The sequence below is a fragment of the Bombina bombina genome, chromosome 4 (assembly GCF_027579735.1).
Source record: "Bombina bombina isolate aBomBom1 chromosome 4, aBomBom1.pri, whole genome shotgun sequence".
In the NCBI taxonomy this organism is placed as follows: Eukaryota; Metazoa; Chordata; class Amphibia; order Anura; family Bombinatoridae; genus Bombina; species Bombina bombina.
Window position 1 is genome coordinate 820,896,914 of NC_069502.1, and position 24,827 is coordinate 820,921,740.

Sequence of the window (24,827 nt, forward strand, 5' to 3'; positions counted from 1 at the left end):
ATGTGTCTGAGGGATACAGGGTACAGGTGAGTGTACATATGTGATGTGTCTGAGGGATACAGGGTACAGGTGAGTGTACATATGTGATGTGTCTGAGGGATACAGGGTACAGGTGAGTGTACATATGTGATGTGTCTGAGGGATACAGGGTACAGGTGAGTGTACATATGTGATGTGTCTGAGGGATACAGGGTACAGGTGAGTGTACATATGTGATGTGTCTGAGGGATACAGGGCACAGGTGAGTGTACGTGTGTGATGTGTCTGAGGGATACTGGGCACAGGTGAGTGTACATGTGTGATGTGCCTGAGGGATACAGGGCACAGGTGAGTGTACATGTGTGATGTGTCTGAGGGATACAGGGCACAGGTGAGTGTACGTGTGTGATGTGTCTGAGGGATACAGGGCACAGGTGAGTGTACGTGTGTGATGTGTCTGAGAGATACAGGGCACAGGTGAGTGTACATATGTGATGTGTCTGATGTAGCGATCTCACCGAAAATGAGCAAGGAGAGAAGGTATATAGTATAAAAACGATCCTTTATTGCATCTGTTTAAGACCAGCATAAAGGCACAGCACAGCACAGGACACAGCTGAGGCGTTTCCTGCCTCAGAGGCAGTTCATCAGAGCTAATAAACAAGCGTTACTCACAGCTGTTAAATAGTCAAGGTAAGAGGTATTTCAGCCAATTGCAACTTGTTCAACACTTTTTCCGGTTTAACACATTCAGTACCTCCATTACAATAATCACTATACTTCATACACAAATATACACAATCCTATAACAACTATTAAGAAAGCTCATTTAAAATGTAAAACATTAAGAAAGAGAATAGAAATAATGCAAAACAATTTTTTCATACAATGTGATTTTAAATGATGATGGGAAAAGAAACACACAGAGGTTGCACATATTACATATGAATACAGTATAAAAGTCAAATGCCATATAATAATTGATAACTGTCCAATCTCTGCATATTTATTCCCCAACATCATATCACATTTCAACAGAGAACATTATACTATATGGGATATCGGTTGTTGTATAATCACACGTGTCACATAGACACTTAGCAAAACCCAAAATGCAAAATCTAGAAGAAAAAGCATAGATATGTCAGATTTAATTTATATATAAATAATATAAGATCTAACATGGACTGGAATAATTATATCTAATTCCTATCTATAAACAATTTGACATCGCTAATCTTGTTCATACCATTGGGGGATCCAGTTCTTAATGTATAGATCCAGAACACTTCCTTTCTACTTAAAGCTTGATATCTGTCTCCTCCACGTATTCCCAAGGAAACATGTTCTATTCCTTGGAAACTAAAATAGCCTAAATTACTATCATGGAGTGCAAAGTGTTTAGCCACTGGTGTCTTAGGTATTTCTGCCTCTATTGATAGTAAATGCTCCCTTATCCTGTCCTTTAGTAATCTCAAAGTGAGTCCTACATATTGAAAATTACAATATAGACAAGTGATAAGGTAAACAACATATGTAGAGTTACAATCTATACAATCCCTGATTTTTTTTATTTTTTTATTTTTTTTTTGAAAATATTTTTTTATTGAGGTAATAAACAATTACAGCGAAATAGTAAATATGTCTATATAAAGTCAAACATAAAGAGAACATCTTAACAACTCCCTTGTAGGAAATAGATTTGATCTAGAGCCGAGGAAGGCAATATTTCAGTGATTATTGTCGTGATAAGTGTCATCACTTCTATGTATGTGAGCGTATAAGGGTTATAGCCTAAAATGGTAACAAGATCGAAATAAGAGAGATATTACATCTAGAAATGGGTAGAGGAGTATGTGTACAAGTATGTAGCTATAAATGTGTATTGTTAAGGATAGGAGTGACATAATGAATCAACATGTGAGGGAGAGGAATGGCTAGGACGTATGAGTATGAAACCTCTTTTGTGACCTTTGAATAAGAAGGCATAGTGAATGGTCTCTATATTACTATGGTGAAATAGCTAAATATGTATTCTAATGAGTTAGAGTAATATAGGAGTTGGTATGTTGGTTTTTATCAGGGGGAGGGAAGCTCAGCGGGCCAAAGCCGCTCTAAAGGGGGGAAAACATGTGGGGGGCGGAGGTTAAAAAGCTGCAAGTCTGGAATGGGTGCTGGGGTTCTAAATGTACCGAATTATTAAGCTTTTAGGGTGCTTCCTTAGAGAGGTTATTTATCAGAAGAAAGTAAAAATAAGATATATTAATGAACACTGTGGGTAACCTAGTGTAGATGTATAGACAGATAGGTATAGGGCCAGTGATATATGTGGGAATAAGGGAATGTGGGAAGAATGTGGAGGGGTTTTTCGTCGGATGGTAATCTTCTTAGAATTTTATTTCAACTAGCATTAGACCACAGTAGTGGGGGTCTTAGGTATGCACATGGGTCAAATTATCTGTGAGTATGCAGATACTAGGAACTAAGAGGGATATGGGATTGGTAATGTTATATAGAAAATGATGTATAATAACAGTTATTATGTGTATAGCGAAATAATAGTATAGTATCCAAGTGATAGGATGACAAAGAACAACTCTTAACAGAAACAGCAAATATACAGTCATCCACTTAGTAATTGAAAGAGATATTATTTTGCTCTGAGTAAATATAGTAATAAATGTGGCCATATTCGCAAATGAAGGCAAGGTAAATGCCATATAGATATGATAGAAAGCTCTGAAACCACATGTTTAGCAGCAACATGCTGTTATAACAGCTAAATATACCAGCTACATATATGGCATGGAGGGGGGCCTCGAGTATATCTTTCCATTAGATGTTTTAGAGAAGCTAGTCTAAGCATATACAGTGGGTTCAAGGAGGCTCATGATACAGTGTCCACTTCTTCATATGTTAGTCATGATAATGAATAAGTATGCCTCAACTAAAACATTGTGGATAATCTCCCACATTGCAGACTATCATGGAAGACCGTTGTTATGTTACATGAGATTATGTATGCCCTCTAGAAAGCAGATCCTAGTAAAGATAATCTTAATCTCTTCAAGTGCAAGCGACTCTCTAGATGATATCTAAATGACACTAGAGGGGTAAGTTAGTGAGGACAAAGTGGTTAAGCTCATAGATGGACTAATAGCACAATAGTCACCTAGTGTAGCTGCAGCAAGAATGAGCAGGGATAAAGACAATCCTGGGGCTTAAAAATAGAACTATGGTCATAAACAAAACGTCTACCTAAACACTGTTCCTGATATATAATACAGCATGCAACTATATCTAAATTGTAGACTCAGGTCCATACCTTATTTAAGTATGAGACACGGGAGATTCAACATGGTAGAAGCCTTAAGTAGCTGCTGGAATGAATACAGTAGGTTTAAGTAAGGGGTTAAGAAAGTGGAGACTATGTGCACCTATGGGCTAGAGGCTCTTATGCTGATAACTCCACGATCACAAAGTTCTCTAGTTCTAGATTAAGGCTAAGTGTGCGGTAGCAAGTGTTCAAACTGTACCAAAACTAGAAGATGGTGTGGTTCACGAGATCAGAGGTATAACTAAAGAGCATTTTAACAGCAGACCATGTAGGACAGTACATAACAGATAAACACAAACCCTCAAAATATGAATGAATCAATATATGTCCCACAATTAAGTAGTTCATGTGATACTTCTCATGACACATAGTTCAAAAAACTGACTGGGAAGGGTGATGTATCCGGCGTCGCCGCCATCATAAATATCTTCCAGTGACAGGAGCATAGGCTGAGATAAAGATCAGTTAGTGGGTACCTGCAAATACTGCGCTTGATGGGTGTAGCGCCAAACGGCAAAGTGTAATACAAAAAGAAAAGAAAAAGTCTCCATCTCAAGTGCCCCACAGAACGGTTCAGGACTGCCGCCATAATCACCTTGCTCTAGCCAATACCCGTAGCTGTTGCCTTGCTGGCCCCTGAAAACAGTCTTGGAAAGAAGGGATCACATGCCTTTAATGATATGCTCCCCATGGTGCCTCCGTTAGATGAGGTTGGGGTATCGTGAGAATCTGCCCATCCGGGAATAGGAACATCTAAGGTAACTCCGGTAATCAGCGTGCGTGATGCCGCTGTCATGGAGTCTGACAGGTAGGTGTTTAGCTTCATGCCTTTTGTTGATCTGAACACCGGAGCAGCAGGTCTAGTTCTCATTGCTCTCAAGCCGTCCTTCAGGGCTTTGTAGCTCTGGTTGCACTGCTGTCTGTTAGCTTCAATAGATATAGCAGCTACCTTCTGGGAGATGGAGATTTCAGGGACATGTATATCTAGCGTGGCATCAGTGCTAGCTGTTCTCGGTTTGTCACCGCCATCTTGCGCAGCATGTGGATTAGAAAGCTGTTCGCATAGCTGCTGGAGTAAGAGGTTCATTTCGGAGTAATAAGCCTCCAGGGCGCCGCAAAAGCGATCTTCAATCTTGTGTAGTGCAGCCTCGAGATTCATTCTGCAGGGAGGAAGATAGAGACTCTTCAAGAGTTATATCCGAGCTGCCGCGCCAAAGACAGCAGGCCCCAAGCTGTGTCACTATTGGGGTAGATTCATAGCCCGCAGATTAAGGGGTTATTTTTAGCAAAAAGTTAGTAGATCGTATCACCCTAAACTACTAAGGTGTTGAGAAGTTGAAGTCATTAGAAAGTTATATATTTGCCCATCGTTAGTTCATTATAACATAGGAGCTCCATAAAAACACGTCCATTCTCCTTGCTAGTCAGCTCCGCCCCCCACAATCCCTGATTTTAAATGATTTACCTGTGTTTGTTGAAATAAAACTGTCACTTGTTTTAGCAAATTCACAGCATTTACAAGGCCTGCCACCACATCTATAGAAACCAGCTTTTCTGGATAGCCAATTTTTATTTGTGTTCGTCTCATTTTGATTTTTTTTTGGAACTGAAATTCTTCATTACTTTCTCACCAAAAGTTTCAGACTTCCTAGAGACAAAATTACACATGGCAGAAATAGATTGTAAATCTTTGTCATTTTCTAATATCGGCAACCTTTTTCTTATAATGTTGGAAATATCATTGTACTGTTTACTGAATTTTGGAACAAAGTTTATACCACTATTATCTGAACTTTTTTTGATATTATCTTTCAACAGATTGTCCTTATTGTAATGGGAGACCTGTTCAGATATTTTCTTTAGGTCATAAGGCTTATAACCCCTATCTATAAGTCGTGATGTTAAATCATTAGCATGTTTCCAATAATTTTCAAGATAAGTACAATTGCGTCTAAGCCTTATATATTGACCTTTGAGTATGCCCTTTTTTTAATGTGATGGATGTAATGAGTCTGCTCTCAGTATAGTGTTGCCTGTTATATCTTTTCTGTAAACCTCCGTGGTTACTTTATCTTCAGAATGACAAATTAGATCTAAGTATGGTATATTGTTTTCTGAGGCCTCAGATGTAAATCTTAGGTTCCCCACATTATTGTTCAGATAATCAAGAAATTTTTCTAAAGCTTGGTTGGAGCCATCCCACACTATCAAGATATCATCAATGTATCTAGTGTACATTTTAATGTTATCTCTAAACTCATTCTGTTCATTAAATATTGTCTCAGTTTCAAAGTTTGCAAGGTAAAGATTCGCATACGATGGGGCAGAATTCTCCATTAAAGATAAAAAAGTTATGTTCCAATAAGAAGGAAATGGCTTGTAGAATGAAATTAATTAGATTGATGTCATATTCTGAATACTTTTCTAACATTTTCTTGACTGCACTAATCCCCAACTCATGAGGAATACATGAGTATAGGGATATAGCATCGATGGTTACAAATTTGTAACCATCTCTCCATGTGAAATTTTGTAATAGTCTCAACAAATATTTAGTGTCTCTGAGGAAACCTGGTAACGATTGTACAACTGGCTGAAGTTGTGCATCAACCCATTGTCCCAATCTCTCTCCCAGGGAGCCAATAGCAGAGATAATTGGCCTCCCTGGGGGATTTTCCAAGGATTTGTGTATTTTTGGTAAGATCTTAAATACCGGGACTCTGGGTGTATCAACATAAATGAATTCTCCTGTTTTGACGGTCAATATAGACTCTTCTAATCCTATGTCTAGTAGATGTTTTAACTCTCTCTGGTATTTAATTGTAGGATTAAACGTTAATTTCTTATATGTATGTATGTATATCATTTAGTTGTCTATAAACCTCAGTTAAATATTGATCTTTATTGAGTATCACTATTGAACCACCCTTGTCTGAATTGACAACTACCAAATTGGGATTATTTTTTAGAGTGTTAAGTGCAACTTTCTCTTTTTTATTTAGATTGTTATATGAATGTCTTTCCTTCTGATTCTTTATGTTGATTTCTTCAGATAAAGTTAGGAATGAAACAGGTGAGTGTATGTGTGTGATGTGTCTGAGGGATACAGGGCACAGGTGAGTGTACATGTGTGATGTGTCTGAGGGATACAGGGCACAGGTGAGTGTACGTGTGTGATGTGTCTGAGGGATACAGGGCACAGGTGAGTGTACGTGTGTGATGTGTCTGAGGGATACAGGGCACAGGTGAGTGTACGTGTGTGATGTGTCTGAGGGATGCAGGGAACAGGTGAGTATATTTGTATGACATGTATGGGGGATGCAGGGCACAGGTGAGTGTACGTGTGTGACGTGTCTGAAGGATACAGGGCACAGGTGAGTGTACATGTGTGATGTGTCTGAAGGATACAGGGCACAGGTGAGTGTACATGTGTGATGTGTCTGAAGGATGCAGGGCACAGGTGAGTGTACGTGTGTGATGTGTCTGAAGGATGCAGGGCACAGGTGAGTGTACGTGTGTGATGTGTCTGAAGGATGCAGGGCACAGGTGAGTGTACGTGTGTGATGTGTCTGAGGGATGCAGTGCACAGGTGAGTGTATGTGTGTGATGTGTCTGATGAACGCAGAGCACAGGTGAGTGTACGCTTGTGACATGTCTGTGGGAATCAGGGCACAGATGCTTTTACGTGTTTTCCTGTGGGAAACAGGAGAGTGTACGTGTGACATGTCTGGTGGATGTGTGGCACAGGTGAGTGTACGTGTGTGGCATGCCTGAAGGATGCAGGTCACAGGTGAGTGTTCGTGTGTGATGTGTCTGATGGACGCAGGGCACAGGTGAGTGTACATCTGGGACATGTCTGAGGGACGCATGGCACAGATGATTCTACGTTTGTGACATTTCTGTAGGAAACAGGAGAGTGTACGTGTGACATGTCTGAGGGATGCAGGCCATAGGTGAGTGTACATGTGTGTGGCATGTATGGGGGATACAGGGCACAGGTGAGTGTACGTATGTGATGTGTCTGAGGGATACATGGCACAGGTGAGTGTACATGTGTGATGTGTCTGAGGGATGCATGGCACAGGTGAGTTTACATGTGTGATGTGTCTGAGGGATGCATGACACAGGTGAGTGTACATGTGTGATGTGTCTGAGGGATGCATGGCACAGGTGAGTGTACATGTGTGATGTGTCTGAGGGATACAGGGTACAGGTGAGTTTACATGTGTGTGACATGTATGGGGGATGCAGGGCACATGTGAGTGTACGTATGTGATGTGTCTGTATGTGATGTGTCTGAGGGATGCATGGCACAGGTGAGTGTACATGTGTGTGACATGTATGGGGGATGCAGGGCACATGTGAGTGTGCGTATGTGATGTGTCTGAGGGATGCAGGGCACAGGTAAGGGTATGTATGTGACATGTAGGGGGGATGCAGGGCACAGGTGAGTGTACATTTGACATGTCTGACTTATGCAGGGCACAGTTGAGTGTATGTGTGTGATGTGTTTGAGGGGTGCATGGATTTTGTTTTCAAAAACCTCACAAAACCCTGTAATACGTCTCATATGGGAATTCTGATTGGTTACAATGAGGCTGTATTTTGTAGCGTTATCGTTACACATCAGCTTCACTGTTCATAATCGTGACTCAGTAATATCTACGTTGTGGTTTTTGGGGGTTTGTAATAACCATCGAATTTCACAAACAAAATCACATATCTAGTTGGATAATTTCACTGACCCAATAAAGATTACCACAATGTATATTTAAATATAAGTCGCTTAATAATTGACACCTCAGATTATAAGAACAATATAACTGGATAATTAGTGGTAATACCACTTAACTGCTGTATGTTTTAGAGACAGACTATTATAGTCTCCGCATAATTAATATACAGCACTTAAAGAGATATACATATATAAAAAAAGTGTAACGTATATGTTAACAAATGCAAACACATTTCATCTCAGAAATAATTTTTAATTACTACAGTGATTCCACTAGAATTTACCTTATATCCCAGAATATTTATACAACTATTCTATTTTCCCTTTAATCTTACAATATTTGTACAATTGCTAACTACCTTATGTGAGTAATCATCACAAGACAAATTTTATATTTAGTGATATATATGGTAGCTTTCATATATGAATTAATCGGACACCATTATCACATATGGGACTGAGTCACAATGTATACACTTAGGGGGGACATCATAATTTATTTATGACTTTGATCTTGTAAGAGGGTTTATTCTGTTAACCCAGGGAACACAACCACTAAATGTCAAGTAATTAATTTAAAGATCATAATCCCCCACTATTGTTCTCAGTTTATGACAGACAACATATAAAATTCTGCCCCTTGCATCACAATGAATAAATAAATTACTTAGCCAGTGATTTACCTGTCGTGGACCACTCACCATATTATGGGTTGGTTTGACTATTAATTTTAACGGTGTTTCCCTATTTTAACTTGTAACTAATAAAGTTTGTATTTTAACCTTACATCCCCTCCCCCCAATTTGTTTTCCCCTTAGTGGGAATTGACAAGCATTTTCCAGTTATACATAATCGGACCAATTAATTTTGGAATTAGGCTTTGATAAGAGATGTAGAGTGCTTTTTTGTTACACAACTTTTGTAGGTTTTTTACCTTCTTCTCTCATATGTATGTGACATGTAGGGGGGATGCAGGGCAGAGGTGAGTGTACATGTGACATGTCTGACTTATGCAGGGCACAGTTGAGTGTATGTGTGTGATGTGTCTGAGGGGTGCATGGATTTGGTTTTCAAAAACCTCACAAAACCCTGTAATACGTCTCATATGGGAATTCTGATTGGTTACAATGAGGCTGTATTTGTAGCAAGTAAAGTAACTGATTCCCAGCTATCTCCCTTTACTGTATGACACAGGTTGTATTTACTGTTGTGCTAATGTTATTATATGGGTTTGTTTCATCCAGATGTGACTGCTACTGATGTAGACTCAGGTGTTTTTAACTTAAATTACACAATATATCACACTAAACTAATTTTTAAATAGAGCCCATGTAAATATCGATTTATTGATTGATTATTATTTTTTTAGGTGAAAAAGATGCTAAGATTTCATGTAACACAGAACAAACAGAAGATCAGTGGCTAAGTAATATGCCAGAAGCAGCAGAGCAGGAAATATGTGACAATATAAATACAGATGAGTGTACGTGTGTGACTTGTCTGTGGGATGCAGGTACAGGTGAGTGCATGTGTGTGTCTGAGGGACGCAGAGCAAAGGTGTGTGTACGTGCCTGACCATGGAACTCCAAGTAAGGTGAGTGTACATGTATAGCATATCTGTGGGTTGCAGGGCACAGGTAAGTATGTGTGTGAAATATCTGAGGGATGCAGGGCACAGGTGAGTGTACGTGTGTGATGTGTCTGAGAAATACAGGGCACAGGTGAGTGTACGTGTGTGATGTGTCTGAGGGATACAGGGTACAGGTGAGTGTACGTGTGTGATGTGTCTGAGGGATACAGGGCACAGGTGAGTGTACGTGTGTGATGTGTCTGAGAGATACAGGGCACAGGTGAGTGTACGTGTGTGATGTGTCTGAGGGATACAGGGCACAGGTGAGTGTACATGTGTGATGTGTCTGAGGGATACAGGGCACAGGTGAGTGTACATGTGTGATGTGTCTGATGGGTACAGGTGAGTGTACATGTGTGATGTGTCTGTGGGATGCCAGGCACAGGTGAGTGTACATGTGTGATGTTTATGTGGAATGCCGAGCACAGGTGTGTGCATGTGTGTGATTGTCTGAGGGATGCAGGGCACAGGTGAGTGTATTTGTATGACATGTATGGGGGATGCAGGGCACAGGTGAGTGTACATGTGTGATGTGTCTGAGGGATGCCGGTCACAGTTGTGTGTATGAGACCGAATTTTCAAGCTCCGAATTGAGCTTGATGCCCCGTGTTTCTGGTGAGCCTTCAGGCTCACCAGAAACACAAATTATGAAGCAGCGATCTAAAGACCGCTGCTCCATAACCTGTCGGCCTGCTCTGAGGAGGCGGACAGACATCACCTGAAATCAACCAGATTGAATGCGATTGGGTTGATTGACACCCCCTGCAAGCGGCCGATTGGCCGCAAATCTGCAGGGGGCAGTATTGCACCAGCAGTGTACCACTCACAAAACCCTGTAATACGTCTCATGTGGGAATTATGATTGGTTACAATGAGGCTGTATTTGCAGCGAGTAAAGTAACTGATTCCCAGCTAACTTGCTTTACTGTATGACACAGGTTGTATTTACTGTTGTGCTAATGTCATTATATAATTTGTTTCATCCAGATGTGACTATTAATGATATAGGCTCAGGTGTATTTAACTTAAATTACACAATGTATCACACTAAACTAATTTTTAAATAGAGACCATGTAAATAGTGTTTTTTATATTTATTCTTTTTTTTCCAGTTGAAAAAGATGCTAAGATTTCATGTAACACAGAACAATCAGAAGATCAGTGGCTAAGTAATATGCCAGAAGCGGCAGAGCAGGAAATATGTGACAATATAAATACAGGTGAGTGTACATGTGGGACACAAGGTACAGGTGACTGCACATGTGTGAAGGGTCTGACCATGGAACTCTCCCAGTAAAGTAACCTACAAGTTTCTAATAAAATTGTGCATAGATAAATTGCATTATAAACACATTTTTCAAAGAAATTCATTGTTATTTGACTGCTGTTCTAGCTTAGCCCTAAACATGTCAGTAAGTCTCCTTTTTACTGGTTGCTAGGCGCCTCTATGGACAAGTTTACACTGTGCACCAGCAGTGATTCTGTGACATTTATTGTTTGCTCGTGTGCTATAGATCGTCAGCAAGACTTAAGTTATCATATGACACCACACTGCAGAGGGTACGTGTGCCTTAGCAGTACATTTCAAATTGCTAGATTTCTAATATAGAATTGTTTTAGCTTTTTTATATTTATAGGCCATGTTCTCATTTTAATTTACCTTCTAAATAATACATGATTTCCTGAGACTGGTGTAGAGTCCTTTGGGAAATCAAGGGTTAAGTCCTCATGTACAAGAAAGGAAAAGAGAAACAGCGCATCCTAATCACACATGAACAAAACACACTTACAAGATAACAGTGTGAAAGAAGCACTTTGCCCACTGGCCTGATGATATAGCCTGCTGTACTCTTCGAGGGAATCCCAGAGACGCCGACCTGCAGCCCCTGGTTTCACACTCCTCTCTGCAGCTAAGTGTAACAAACTTTCCACTGTTCAGCACAGTCCTGATGTTTCCTGTAGGTACCTCCTCCCTACGCGTTTCCTCTGCTCACAGGCAGACTTCTTTTTATGCTCCTTTTCGTACGTCCTACATACATTTTTTCACATTTACATTTAGTTGAGCACTAAGTTTGAATTAGTGCTGACAAAGCAGGCTGGATCTTAAAGCCTCCAGCTGGCTGTCACCAACAGCAGATTATTGTTGTTCCCTCTAGGCTGTGGGTTCAGCTCTCTCCAGTCTGATCACGTGACCTCTACCTCTGGATAGCTGATCTTTCACAGAGTAAATCCTTGCTCTTTCAGTTTATCTGTGCTGTGTAAAGTCACCTGCAAAGCTGCATCGTGCAAACCACTCAGTGTGTGAGCAGAGGAAACACGTAGGGAGGAGGTACCTACAGGAAACGTCAGGACTGTGCTGAACAGTGGAAAGTTTGTTACACTTAGCTGCGGAGAGGAGTGGGAAACCAGGTGCTGCAGGTCGGCGTCTCTGGGATTCCCTCGAGGAGTACAGCAGGCTATATAATCAGGCCAGTGGGCAAAGTGCTTCTTTCACACTGTTATCTTGTAAGTGTGTTTTTTTCATTGTAAGAATAAACGATACTGTGAATCGCGGATGCGCTGTGTTTCTCTTTTCCTTTCTTGTACAGCTTGGCGCCTCGCTCGGGACTTACACAGCTGGAACCCTGTGAACTATCAGCTGCTCCGGATAAGATTCTAACATTACCATCATATTCAGAGGTTCTTTGAGTCAGTGTTTCATTACCTAGACTTTCAGCCACTTACAGGACTGGGACTAAGCTTATCAATTTTTATACACTTTGACCTTTTTTCATACATTTTGTTGTATGATTTTTCCATTTGCATTTGTATTTATTAGGTGGACTACTAGTATTATTCGTTTCATTGTTAATTAAATTTTATGTATTAATTTTTGTATATATATATTTTGGGGGGCCCTTAAAAGGGCCTTTTGTAGGGCATTGCCCTAAGATAAACAGCTCTTTTGCTTCAAAAAAACAAATACCCCTTAACAGTATACCAATAGGATTTAAGCGGCTCTCATTCTATTGGCTGATTCATCAGCCAATAGAATGAGAGCTGCTTAAATCCTATTGGCTGATTTGAACAGCCAATAGGATTTATTTTTTAAGACACAATGAGTCCACGGATCATCTTAATTACTAATGGGATATTCACCTACTGGTCAGCAGGAGGCGGCAAAGAGCACCACAGCAGAGCTGTTAAATAGCTCCTCCCTTCCCTCCCACTCTAGTCATTCTCTTTGCCTACGTTAGTTATAGGAAGTGGTAAAGTGAGGTGGTATCTTTTAGGTTTAAACTTGATCACCTCCGCCTGTTACTTAGGGAGGTTTTGATTACTTTGGACGACTTTGACTCCACGGTAGTGGTTGCCCCTACGAAGTCTAGTAAATTGGACAGATATTTCGAAGTTCCTTCTTACTCAGACGTATTTCCTGTTCCAAGGCGAGCTTCGGAGATCATTACTAAGGAATGGGAGAGACCTTTTATTACGGACGCTTCCCTTCAAATTATTAAATTGGGAGCTAAAATTTCGGGGTTTTCTATTCTGTCATGCAGAGCCTTATGGTTAAAGCCTTGGTCTGGGGATGTATCATCTAAGTCTAAGCTTCTAGCGATCCCTTACAAGGGGAAGTCCTTGTTTGGACCTGGCCTCACAGAAATTATCTTATATCACGGGAGGTAAGGGTCATCTCCTACCTCAGGATAAGAGAAACAAACAAAAGGGGCGACAGAGTAATTTTAGTTCCTTTCGAAATTTCAAGGAAAATTCTTTCTCTTCCTCCTCTAAGCAGGAACAATGAATCTAAGCATACATAGAAACCCAACCAGACTTGGAATAAGGGTAAACAATCCAAGAAGCTGGCTACTGAATCCAAATCAGCATGAAGGGCATGCCCCTGATCCGGGTCCGGATCTTGTAGGGGGCAAAATTTCCTTCTTCATTCAGACTTGTGTTCGGGACATTCCAGATCCCTGGGCAATAGAAATAGTGTCTCAGGGATACAAATTGGAGTTCAAAAGTTTTCCTCCCAGAGGCAGGTTTCTTCTTTCAAGATTATCTGTAGACCAGACAAAGAGAGGCGTTCTTACTTTGTGTAGAAGACCTCTCCGCCCTGGGAGTAATTGTTCCCGTTCCAATTCTGGAACAGGGTTGGGGGTTTTATTCCAATCTGTTTGTTGTTCCCAAAATGGAGAGAACCTTCAGACCAATTTTAGACCTCAAAAGTCTAAACAGATTTCTCAGAGTTACGTCATTCAAGATGGAAACTATTCGTTCCATTCTTCCTTTAATCCAGGAGGGTCAGTTTATGACAACAGTGGATTTAAAGGATGTGTACCTTCATGTCCCTATTCACAGGGATCATCACAGGTTTCTAAGGTTTGCCTTCCAGGACAAACATTTCCAGTTTGTGGCGCTTCCTTTCGGCCTGGCCACTGCTCCCAGAATATTCACAAAGGTTCTGGGGTCTCTGTTGGCGGTACTTCGGTCAAGGGGCATTGGAGTGGCACCTTATCTGGGAACTCCATCCGGAAGTGTTTTCCCATCTGATTCTCAAGTGGGGTCAGCCGGAATTGAATCTTATGGCATCCCAACAGAATGCCAAGCTCCCAAGATACGGGTCGAGGTCCAGGGACCCCCAGGCAGAGCTCATAGATGCTCTGGCGGTCCCTTGGACCTTCAGTCTAGCATACCTATTTCCTCAGTTTGCTCTTCTTCCTCGGGTTATTGCTCGAATCAAAGAGGAGAGGGCGTCTGTGATCCTCATAGCGCCAGCCTGGCTGCGCAGGATTTGGTATGCGGATTTGGTGAAGATGGCATCTCTGCCACCCTGGAGACTTCCGTTGAGGAAGGACCTTCTAATACAGGGACCCTTCCTTCACCCAAATCTAGTTTCTCTGAAGCTGACTGCTTGGAGATTAAACGCCTAATTTTATCCAAGCGGGGGTTTTCTGATTCGGTCATAGAGAACATGATTCAGGCAAGTAAACCTGTTACTAGAAGGATTTACCATAAGATTTGGTGTAAATATCTCTATTGGTTTGAATCCAAGGGTTACTCATGGAGTAAAGTTAGGATTCCTAGAATTTTGTCTTTTCTTCAAGAAGGTTTGGAGAAAGGTTTATCGATGAGTTCCCTAAAGGGTCAGATCTCGGCCTTATCTATTTTGTTACACAAACGTCTGGCGGATGTCCCAGATGTTCAATCCTTTTGTCAGGCCTTAGTTAGGATCAGGCCTGTGTTTAAACCAGTTACTCCTCCATGGAGTCTTAATCTTGTTCTCAAAGTTTTTCAAGGGGCTCCATTTGAGCCTATGCATTCCTTAAATATATATATTTTTTTTAATAACTTTATTTATAGCAAATAAGAACAAGAGATCCAATACATACATGACAAATAACAAAGAAGAGTAGAATGACAAAAGACCTTTGTTGGTTCCACAAAATCCATCATAATAATAGATATGAGTACAGCGAATAATAACAGGATCACTAGTTTGTCATGCAGAGGCAAGGAATCAAATGTTCCCTAATTTTGTTTATACATGAAATAAGAACAAAAGAAACAAAACCAAACAATAAATATATAACACTTACCCGGAGCGCCTCCAGCTCACCCCCGCAGACCAGTGCTCAGGAAAAAAGAAGAGCAATAATAAGACAATCCAAAATACGTTTATGGTTGCTTGGGGGCCTAGCCATCATATAAACACCATTTACCTCTGAGGTTCTCATTTAGAACATAAAGACTGTTTCTAAATGTGAAAATAACTCTATATCTAACACTAGCCGGTAAAAATAATAGATGAGCCTCCCATTTGTGAAGAAATCTCTTAATCCGTTTTTCTGGGTCTCACTTTGTGTCTGCCTGTTCAATCAGCATCTGGGTGTGTATCTTACTAATTAATTGTCGGAAGGGAAGAGATCTTTCACTAGCCCATCCCATCAGAATGACTTGTCTAGCGAACATAAGGACTGTGATTATGAAAATGTCAAATTTATATTCTCTGTCCTTAGGGATCAAGAAAATCACATGCTGTGCTGTGAGTGTTACCTGTTCTTTTGTCACCCTTGTCAGCCAGTAAGCAGTTCTGTGCCAGAAATCCTTTCAATTTGGGACAATCCCATAGTGAGTCCAGTCGGAAAGTTGGTATCTACAGGAGATACCAACGGGAGAGAAGCTTGGCAAGACATCCGTTACTATTCCAAGCAGCCGCATGGGAACTAAGAGAAGCACGGGGGAAAAGGTACCAAGTCAGGGAACTACAGGTGGAGCGGACGGACGGTTTCCAGCTGAAACTTGTAGGAACTTACTTTCCTGAGCTGACTTTTCGGACCTGGTTTTATCAAGGCTTTATTCTTAACGATTTATATGCTCAAAATAAATTGTATTTGATTCACCTTGAGTCGTGGATGTGCTCTGTGCTTTATCATTTCAGTATCTCCATGTCAGTGCACCCCTGAGTGCCCTGTAAGAAGTAGCAGCACCACTATCTCAGAATCACATGAGAAATCACAGAGAGGATATAAGAATACCCTGTGGAGTTAACAAACTATTGGTATTATATGTTTTTTACCATACTCCTGGAGTCATGAAGTAAGTATCTCTGTCAAGTTTTATATATAAAGTGTGTTATATTTTTAATTATTTATTTATTTTATATACTATCTCACTATTTTTAAAGTGATAGATTATACCATCTGAACTGTGTTTACAAGGTACCTGGTGATACTAGAGGTGCTAACACTCATATCAATAATTTGAGATTATCATTGATTTGGTGTATGAATTTTTCTTAATAATAGGTACAGACAGCTAGCGCAGTAATTTGTTTTTGGGTATGGTATCTACACTTGTTACAAATGTTCTTCGCCCCCTGCACCCATTTTGAATGCAGACTTGGAGTAATGTAAGCTTGATGTATGAATTGTATGTGCCTTTCTAAAACTGGCTTTGAGGAGATCTGGGTCTATCTGTAGCTCTCTGTGATTTGACCACTTTAGTAAAATCCCCTGTACAGTAGATTCCTCAAAATGTCCAAGGAAAAGATCATATATGTAGGAGATTTTGTAAGATCCTTGCTTGGCTAATGGGCATAACTTTTCAATGTTAGAGGGTTCGTTAGTTAACAGCTTATCTGAAATCAACTGGTATAGGTAATGTCTACATTGAAAGTACGCAAACCTTTGTGAGTTTTGCAATTCCTGAAAAGATGTATTTGCTAAAGTTAGTGGGTTGAAGAGTTGGTGAAGCTTAGTGAGATGTTTTCGTTGCCATACAGCAAACACCTCTGTCGTGTATCCCGGAAGGAAGTGTAAGTTGCCTTGAATCGGTAAATATTTGCTCACTGAGTTCTGCACCCCCCATAGTTTACAAATATTGGACCATGCCCTCAGGGGATCCCTAAATAGTATATAGGATTGTATACACGGGGGAAGAGAGTTGAAGTCTGCAAGAGGCAGAAATGCCAAATGTATTGGTTTAATGAGGCTAGTCTCTAGGTCAGGGATGGTAAAGTGATTGTTGCCCACAAGCCAATCCAATGTGATCTTAGACAGGGCGGCCCAGTTGTTCCACATTATATTTGGGAGGCGAAGCCCACCCCCACACAATGGCATTGACAAATACGATCTGCTTATCCTATGTTTTTTACCCTGCCATATGAACTGTCCAAGAGAGGCCTGGAGTGAGTCAGTGTCTTGTCGAGTGAGGAGGAGGGGTAACATCTGTAGAGGGTAGAGTAGATTAGGCAGAGCAACCATTTTAAAAAGGTGAACCCTGCCAGAGAAGGAGAGGGGAAGCCCGCCCAGCTCAGGAGCATTTGTTTGATGTTAGCAATAATGTCACTAAAATTGAGGTGGTACAACTTAGAAGGGTTGACATGTATCCATATCCCTAGATATTTGAAAGGCCCTCCGTAAACCTTGAGACCTGTGTCTGTCAATGTAGTTTTGTGGGAGTTCTGCAACCAGGTAACTTCGGACTTATCGATATTGATCTTATAGCCCGAAAAGGTCCCAAAATTGTTAATAATATCTAGGAGTGGTTGTAGATTGTTGAGGGGGTTACCCACAAAGCATTCCTTAGATATTAAGTTGTTATCTTGGAAGGTTTTATTTCTTGTTGCTATTTCCTATGCTCGTAGAGTATCAGAGCTCTCAGCGTTACAGTACAAGTCTCCTTACCTTATTTTCCATTCAGATAAGGTAGTTTTACGTACTAAGTTAGGAGATTGTTGTTCCTTCTTTGTGTCCTAATCCTTCTTCTCAGAAGGAACGTCTTCTACACAATTTGGACGTGGGCCGTGCTTTAAAGTTTTACTTGCAGGCGACTAAGGACTTTCGTCAGTCGTCTTCTTTGTTTGTCATTTTTTCAGGAAAACGTAAGGGACAGAAAGCTACAGCAACTTCTCTTTCTCTTTGGCTGAAGAGTATCATACGTTTTGCTTATGAGACAGCAGCCTCCTGAGAGAGTTATGGCTCATTCCACGAGGGCTGTTGCTTCCTCATGGGCATTCAAAAATAAAGCTTCTGTGGAACAGATTTGCAAGGCTGCAACTTGGTCCTCTCTGCACACTTTTTCAAAATTCTATAAATTTGACACTTTTGCCTCGGCTGAGGCCGCTTTTGGGAGAAAGGTTCTTCAAGCAGTGGTGCCTTCCGTTTAGGTTCCTTGTCTTGTCCCTTCCGTCTCATCTGTGTACTCTAGCTTTGGTATTGGATCCTATTAGTAATTAAGATGAACCGTGGACTCATCGTGTCTTAAAAAGAAAAGAAAATTTATGCTTACCTGATAAATGTATTTCTTTTTTGACACAATGAGTCCACGGCCCGTCCTGTTCTTGTAAGACAGGTTTTTTGATTTTTATAAACGTCAGACACCTCTGCACCTAGGCTTTTCCTATCTTTCCTTAACTTCGGTCGAATGACTGGAGTGGGAGGGAAGGGAGGAGCTATTTAACAGCTCTGCTGTCGAGCTCTTTGCCGTCTCCTGCTGACCAGGAGGTGAATATCCCATTAGTAATTAAGATGATCTGTGGACTCATCGTGTTAAAAAATAAATAAATTTATCAGGTAAGCATAAGTTTTTGATACAATTAAATTTTCTTTTTAGCAGCTCTAATTCCTGTTGGCTGATTCAAAATTTTCAGCCAATAGGAATGCAGGGACGCCATCTTGAATTGTGTACCTTGCATTAAAGATTCAGTGTGCAGTGGTGACCATATGAAGAGGATGCTCCACACCGGATGTCTTTAGGATGGACCCACTCTGCGCCACCGGGATCAAGATAGAAGATGCCGTCTGGATGAAGATTGAAGAGGCCGTCTGGATGAAGATTGAAGAGGCCACCTGGATGAAGACTTCTCTCCGCTTGGATGAGGACTTTGCCGCCGGGGTGAAGATTGAAGAGGCCGCCTGGATGAAGACTTCTCGTCACCTGGATGAGGACTTCGCCGCTGGGATGAAAATTATTCAAGCGGGACTTCAAAAACTGTAAGTGGATCGTCGGGGGTTAGTGTTAGGCTTTTTATGTTTTTTTTGGATGTTTTTTTTTTTGTTTTAGGGTTTGGGCAGTAAAAGAGCTAAATGCCCTTTTAGGGCAATGTCCATACAAATGCCCTTTTCAGGGCAATGGATAGCTTAGCTTTTTTTAGATTTAGGTTTTTTATTTTGGGGGGATGGTTGGGTGGTGGGTTTTACTGTTGAGGGTCTTTGTATTTTTATTTTTTTTTACAGGTAAAAGAGCTAATATCTTTGGGGCAATGACCCACAAAAGTCCCTTTTAAGGGTCATTGGTAGTTTATTGTAGGCTAGTTTTTTTTTGTTTGTTTTTTGATAGGGCTATTAGATTAGGTGTAATTCTTTTTTTATTTTGGATAATTTTGTTTATTTGCCGTAATTTAGTGTTTGTTATTTTTTGTAACTTAGTAGTATTTTTTGTAATTTTTAGAGTAGTGTTAGGATTTTTTGAATGGTAGTTTAGTTTTTTTTAATTGGTAGTTAGTTTAATATTAATTTAATAGTTATATTAGTTTAATTGTTAGTTTAAACTTAGTTTTTTTTTAATTTGACAGGTAAGTTTTAATTTAAAAACTACTGCTGTAATACCTACATATCCAGCTCCAGGGGACGCTAAGATATATTATGGCACAGAAACGTTATTATAACATATATAACAATAGTATGTATACAGATGTATATATAATTTATATTAGTGCCTTAACTGAGTCCTTTAATGTCAATAGGATCGGATGTAAGATGACGTCCAAAAAGATTGTTCACTATGATTAAAGTGCAGGTATGCAGAGTGCGGGCAGCGCCTCTCATAGGCAACAAAGAAATCCAAAAATCTGTGAGAAAAATCACAAAGAGGGCACCTCCTAGTGCAATATTGCAATGGTGCTGACAACTGACAATTCTTGTATTAAAATAATACTCAAAAGGGTTGCACCCAGTGTGCTAAATGATGCAGACTGGGGACTCACAGTGGCCCAGTAACACTGATCCAACCATCGGATAACAGGAATACACAGGAACTCCAGGTGGTGGGAGAAGCAATAGAGGCTCATGCTTCCAATAGATACAACAAATATTTATTAAAATCTTATAAAAACAATGGGTTTAGTGTGCACCCAATAAAGTAAAAGAAACAACAATAGTGGTAACAGATTGCAACGCGTTTCTCAGCTTGTCTAGCTGCTTACTCAGGCATCTGTTAACAATAAGGAAGCTCTAGATTTAAAACCTGATACAGAGCCCATATGCTCCTCCCTGCACCTGATAAACATGTGTTACAAATCAATGATCTACCTAATTAATATGTGGCATATGCCATATGATATCCTGAGCAAAGAATAGTACATGTTGTTATTTTCAAACAACCTGTAATCCTTTTAAAAAACATTCCAAAAAGTCCTAAACAGTTAAACAACTGGTGCCAGAGTTCCTCTACCAAATGTTTGAAACACTGGTGAACGCCTATAGTGCAACCACATACCTCATAGGAGTTCCCCTTCCTTGGCAAACCTCAATGTTTCACTGATATGTAAGTAAATATATACAATCATATCTGGCGTCTGTTCATTTCCCTCAGGAGATATTGATGCCAATATGCACTTATGTTAATGTAAGCTTTGTTGGTGATGATATTTTTTCGGTAGATGTGATACTTATGTTTATGATGGGGCCGTTTTACTTTTCTTTTGTTGTTTTAGAGTTATCCTTGTTTTAACTACAAGCACACAAGAAGTAGTTATAAAGATTTGTTTTGGGACTAAAATAAATTGTATTACTGAAATTTTCTGAGATCACAATTTTAAAAGCTCTAAATAATACATGTAATAAAAATAATAATAGGTACAAAATTACAACATTAATTTTAATTTAGTTCAGTGATTGGTTTATATGGTATATTTGTGAGTCCTTTAAAAATAGTCACTGATGTCCAGTAAACTGTTGTTAAGCCTTAGCATGGAGTTGGGTAAAGGTGTGGGGGTTACGGAAAGTCCCCTACCTTTGTAGTATACACTAACTTAGAACAATTAAAATTTCTTATGATTAAATAATTATTTATTAATAAATAACGTTACTTTCGTTGTCTTTCTTATTGACAGGTGAATTCACAAACCACAATAATCCTAGTCATGATCAGAGTGCAGATGCTTCTTTAAATCTTCATCATCAAAGAAGCCAAGTGGGAAATGTATGTTCTGAATGTGGGAAATATTTTCTCAAGAAATCACATCTTTATAGACATCTGAAAGTTCATAAAGGAGAAAATCCATTTTCCTGTTCTATATGTGGGACATGTTTTAACCGTAAAGGGAATCTTGTTGTTCATCAGAAAATTCATACAGGAGAAAAAAAAAAGTCATGTTCTGTATGTGGGAAATGTTTTACTCGGAAGTCGTATCTTATTGTCCATCAGAAAATTCATACAGGAGAGAAAGAATTTTCATGTTCTGACTGTGGAAAATGTTTTACTCAGAAATCAAATCTTATTACGCATCAGAAAATTCATACTGGAGAGAGAGGATTTTCATGTTCTGACTGTGGGAAATGTTTTACTCAGAAATCAAATCTTATTACGCATCAGAAAATTCATACAGGAGAGAGAGCATTTTCATGTTCTGACTGTGGGAAATGTTTTACTCGGAAATCATATCTCATTGATCATCAGAAAAGTCATACAGGAGAGAGAGCATTTTCATGTTCTGATTGTGGGAAATGTTTTACTCAGAAATCAAATCTTATTACGCATCAGAAAATTCATACAGGAGAGAGAGCATTTTCATGTTCTGACTGTGGGAAATGTTTTACTCTAAAATCATATCTCATTGATCATCAGAAAATTCATACAGGAGAGAGAGCATTATTTTCATGTTCTGATTGTGGGAAATGTTTTACTCGGAAACGACATCTTATTCGTCATCAGAAAATTCATACAGGAGAGAGAGCATTTTCATGTTCTGACTGTGGGAAATGTTTTACTCGGAAATCAACTCTTATTACGCATCAGAAAATTCATACAGGAGAGAGAGCATTTTCATGTTCTGACTGTGGGAAATGTTTTACTCTAAAATCATATCTCATTGATCATCAGAAAATTCATACAGGAGAGAGAGCATTTTCATGTTCTGAGTGTGGGAAATGTTTTACTCGGAAACCACATCTTATTCGTCATCAGAAAATTCATACAGGATAGAGAGCATTTTCATGTTGTGACTGTGGGAAATGTTTTACTCGGAAATCAAATCTTATTACGCATCAGAAAATTCATACAGGAGAGAGAGGATTTTGATGTTCTGGCTGTGGGAAATGTTTTACTTGGAAAACACATCTTATTAGTCATCAGAAAATTCATACAGGAGAGAGAGCATTTTCATGTTCTGGCTGTGGGAAATGTTTTACTCTAAAGTCAAATCTTACTAAGCATCAGAAAAGTCATATTAAAGGAAATAAGAACATAAACACTTAAAGGACCTCTCATTGCAGAAGAATTGCATAATAAACAAGTGCATAATAAAAAGACAATGATTTAACACCTACTCTGAATTTCAAATAAGCAGTTGATTTTCTTCTGACAAATTTATTTTTTCTCCCATTTTCCGGCACCCTGTATCATGTGACAGACATCAGCCAATCACAGACTAGTATGCTTAAACCCTGTGAGCTTGTGCACATGCTCAGTAGGATCTTGTTCCCCAGAAAGTGTGAAGATAAGTTGATAATGGAAGTACATTGTAAAGTGTCTTAAAACTGCATGCTCTTTCTGAATCATAAAAGTTTATTTCTTTCATGTAATTGGCAAGAGTCCATGAGCTAGTGACGTATGGGATATACATTCCTACCAGGAGGGCAAAGTTTCCCAAACCTCAAAATGCCTATAAATACACCCCTCACCACACCCACAATTTAGTTTTACAAACTTTGCCTCCCATGGAGGTGGTGAAGTAAGTTTGTGCTAGATTTCTACGTTGATATGCGCTTCGCAACAGGCTGAAGCCCGGTTTTCCTCTCAGAGTGCAGTGAATGTCAGAGGGATGTGAAAGAGTATTGCCTATTTGAATTCCATGGTCTTCCTCTAGGGAATCTATTTCATAGGTTCTCTGTTATCGGTCGTAGAGATTTCTTCTCCTACCTCCCTTTTCAGATCGACGATATACTCTTATATACCATTACCTCTACTGATTCTCGTTTCAGTACTGGTTTGGCTATCTACTTTATGTAGATGAGTGTCTTTGGGTAAGTAAGTCTTATTTTATTTATGACACTCTCAGCTATGGTTTGGCACTTTATATGTAAAGTTCTAAATATATGTTTTATACTTATATTTGCCATAATTCAGGTCAATCAGTTTATTTTCCTTCTTTTAGACTGTCAGTTTCATTTTTTGGGAAAATGCATATGAATGAAATATTTTTCTTAGCTAAAATTTTCAATTGACTTTTTTCCTTTAAATTGTGGGCTGTTAGGCTCGCGGGTGCAAAAAATGCTAGATTATATTGCGTCATTTTTGGCGCGAGACTTTTTTGGCGCAAGATTGACGTTTGTCTGACGTCAATGACACCATTTCCGGCGTCGTAGTTGACGCCGGAAGTTTTCACGTAGTTGCGTCATTTTTGACTCTCGTGTTTATTAGACGTTTTTGGCGCCAAAAAATATGTGGGCGTCATACTTGGCGCCAGTTTTTTTTACATTATTTAAGTCTCACTTTTTAGTTGCTTCTGGTTTCTAGAGGCTTGTTCTGTTTGCATTTTTTCCCATTCCTGAAACTGTCATTTAAGGAATTTGATAATTTTGCTTTATATGTTGTTTTTCTATCACATATTGCAAGATATTCCAAAAACTGTTCCTGTATCAGAAAATACTGTTGGATTTCTGATGACTGATATCGGTCCTACCAAAGCTAAGTTCATTTATTTTAATGTTATGAATTTTATCTTTAGCTATGGTTTGTAATAAGTTATCATGATAAACTTTTACATGCAGAGTCCATTAGTATTTATGCATTATCTATTGCTATTCTTTTTACATCTAATGTACAAGATATACCTAGAAATCTATGAGAATGTTTTTCTGATTCTATCCTAAAGGCTTTGTCTGACATCCCGCCTTCTAATAAAATTTATAGGTCTTTTTTAAACTTCTCATTTAGTTGATGAATTTTTAAATGACCGACAACATACTGAATTATCCTTCTCTGATGATGTTTTTTCTCATTTAGAATATACTTCATCAGATATTTGACACTAACAAATCTACTTTTTTATTTTTAAATAGAGTACATTCGTTATTGAAAAGGTGTTGATTATATTGGATATTGAGGAGTCTAGTTCTTTTGATTTAAGACTAGCTAACATTTTAATTCTGCTCATTAACCTCCTGTGGTTTCTTCAGAGGGTTTTTTTTTCCCAGTTCATGATACTAGGGAATGGAATAGGCCTGGGACTTCTTTTATTCCTTCTTTAAGGTTTTTAAATTGTATCCTTTGCCGGCAGTTAGTTTAAAGTTTTGAGGAAGATCCCCAAAGTTAATGGGGCTATCTCTACTCTTGCTAAACATACTACTATTCCTATAGAAAATAGTATTTATTTTTTTCCTTCAGATGGGAAACTTATAAGGAAAATTATTTTATTTCAGGTCCTTTTCTTAGGCCTGCAA

General features: G+C 39.3%; 1 protein-coding gene across 1 annotated transcript in view; it reads left to right on the plus strand.

Moving 5' to 3' along the window:
- Positions 1 to 22,711, plus strand: part of LOC128657912 (gastrula zinc finger protein XlCGF26.1-like) — a 46,644-nt gene extending 23,933 nt beyond the window's left edge. The window contains exons 8-9 of the mRNA XM_053712339.1: positions 10,794 to 10,901; positions 21,278 to 22,711. Of these exons, the coding sequence (XP_053568314.1) occupies positions 10,794 to 10,901; positions 21,278 to 22,368 (1,199 nt within the window). The 3' untranslated portion in view covers positions 22,369 to 22,711. The remainder of the gene's footprint in view (positions 1 to 10,793; positions 10,902 to 21,277) is intronic.
- The last annotated feature ends 2,116 nt before the right edge of the window (positions 22,712 to 24,827 follow it).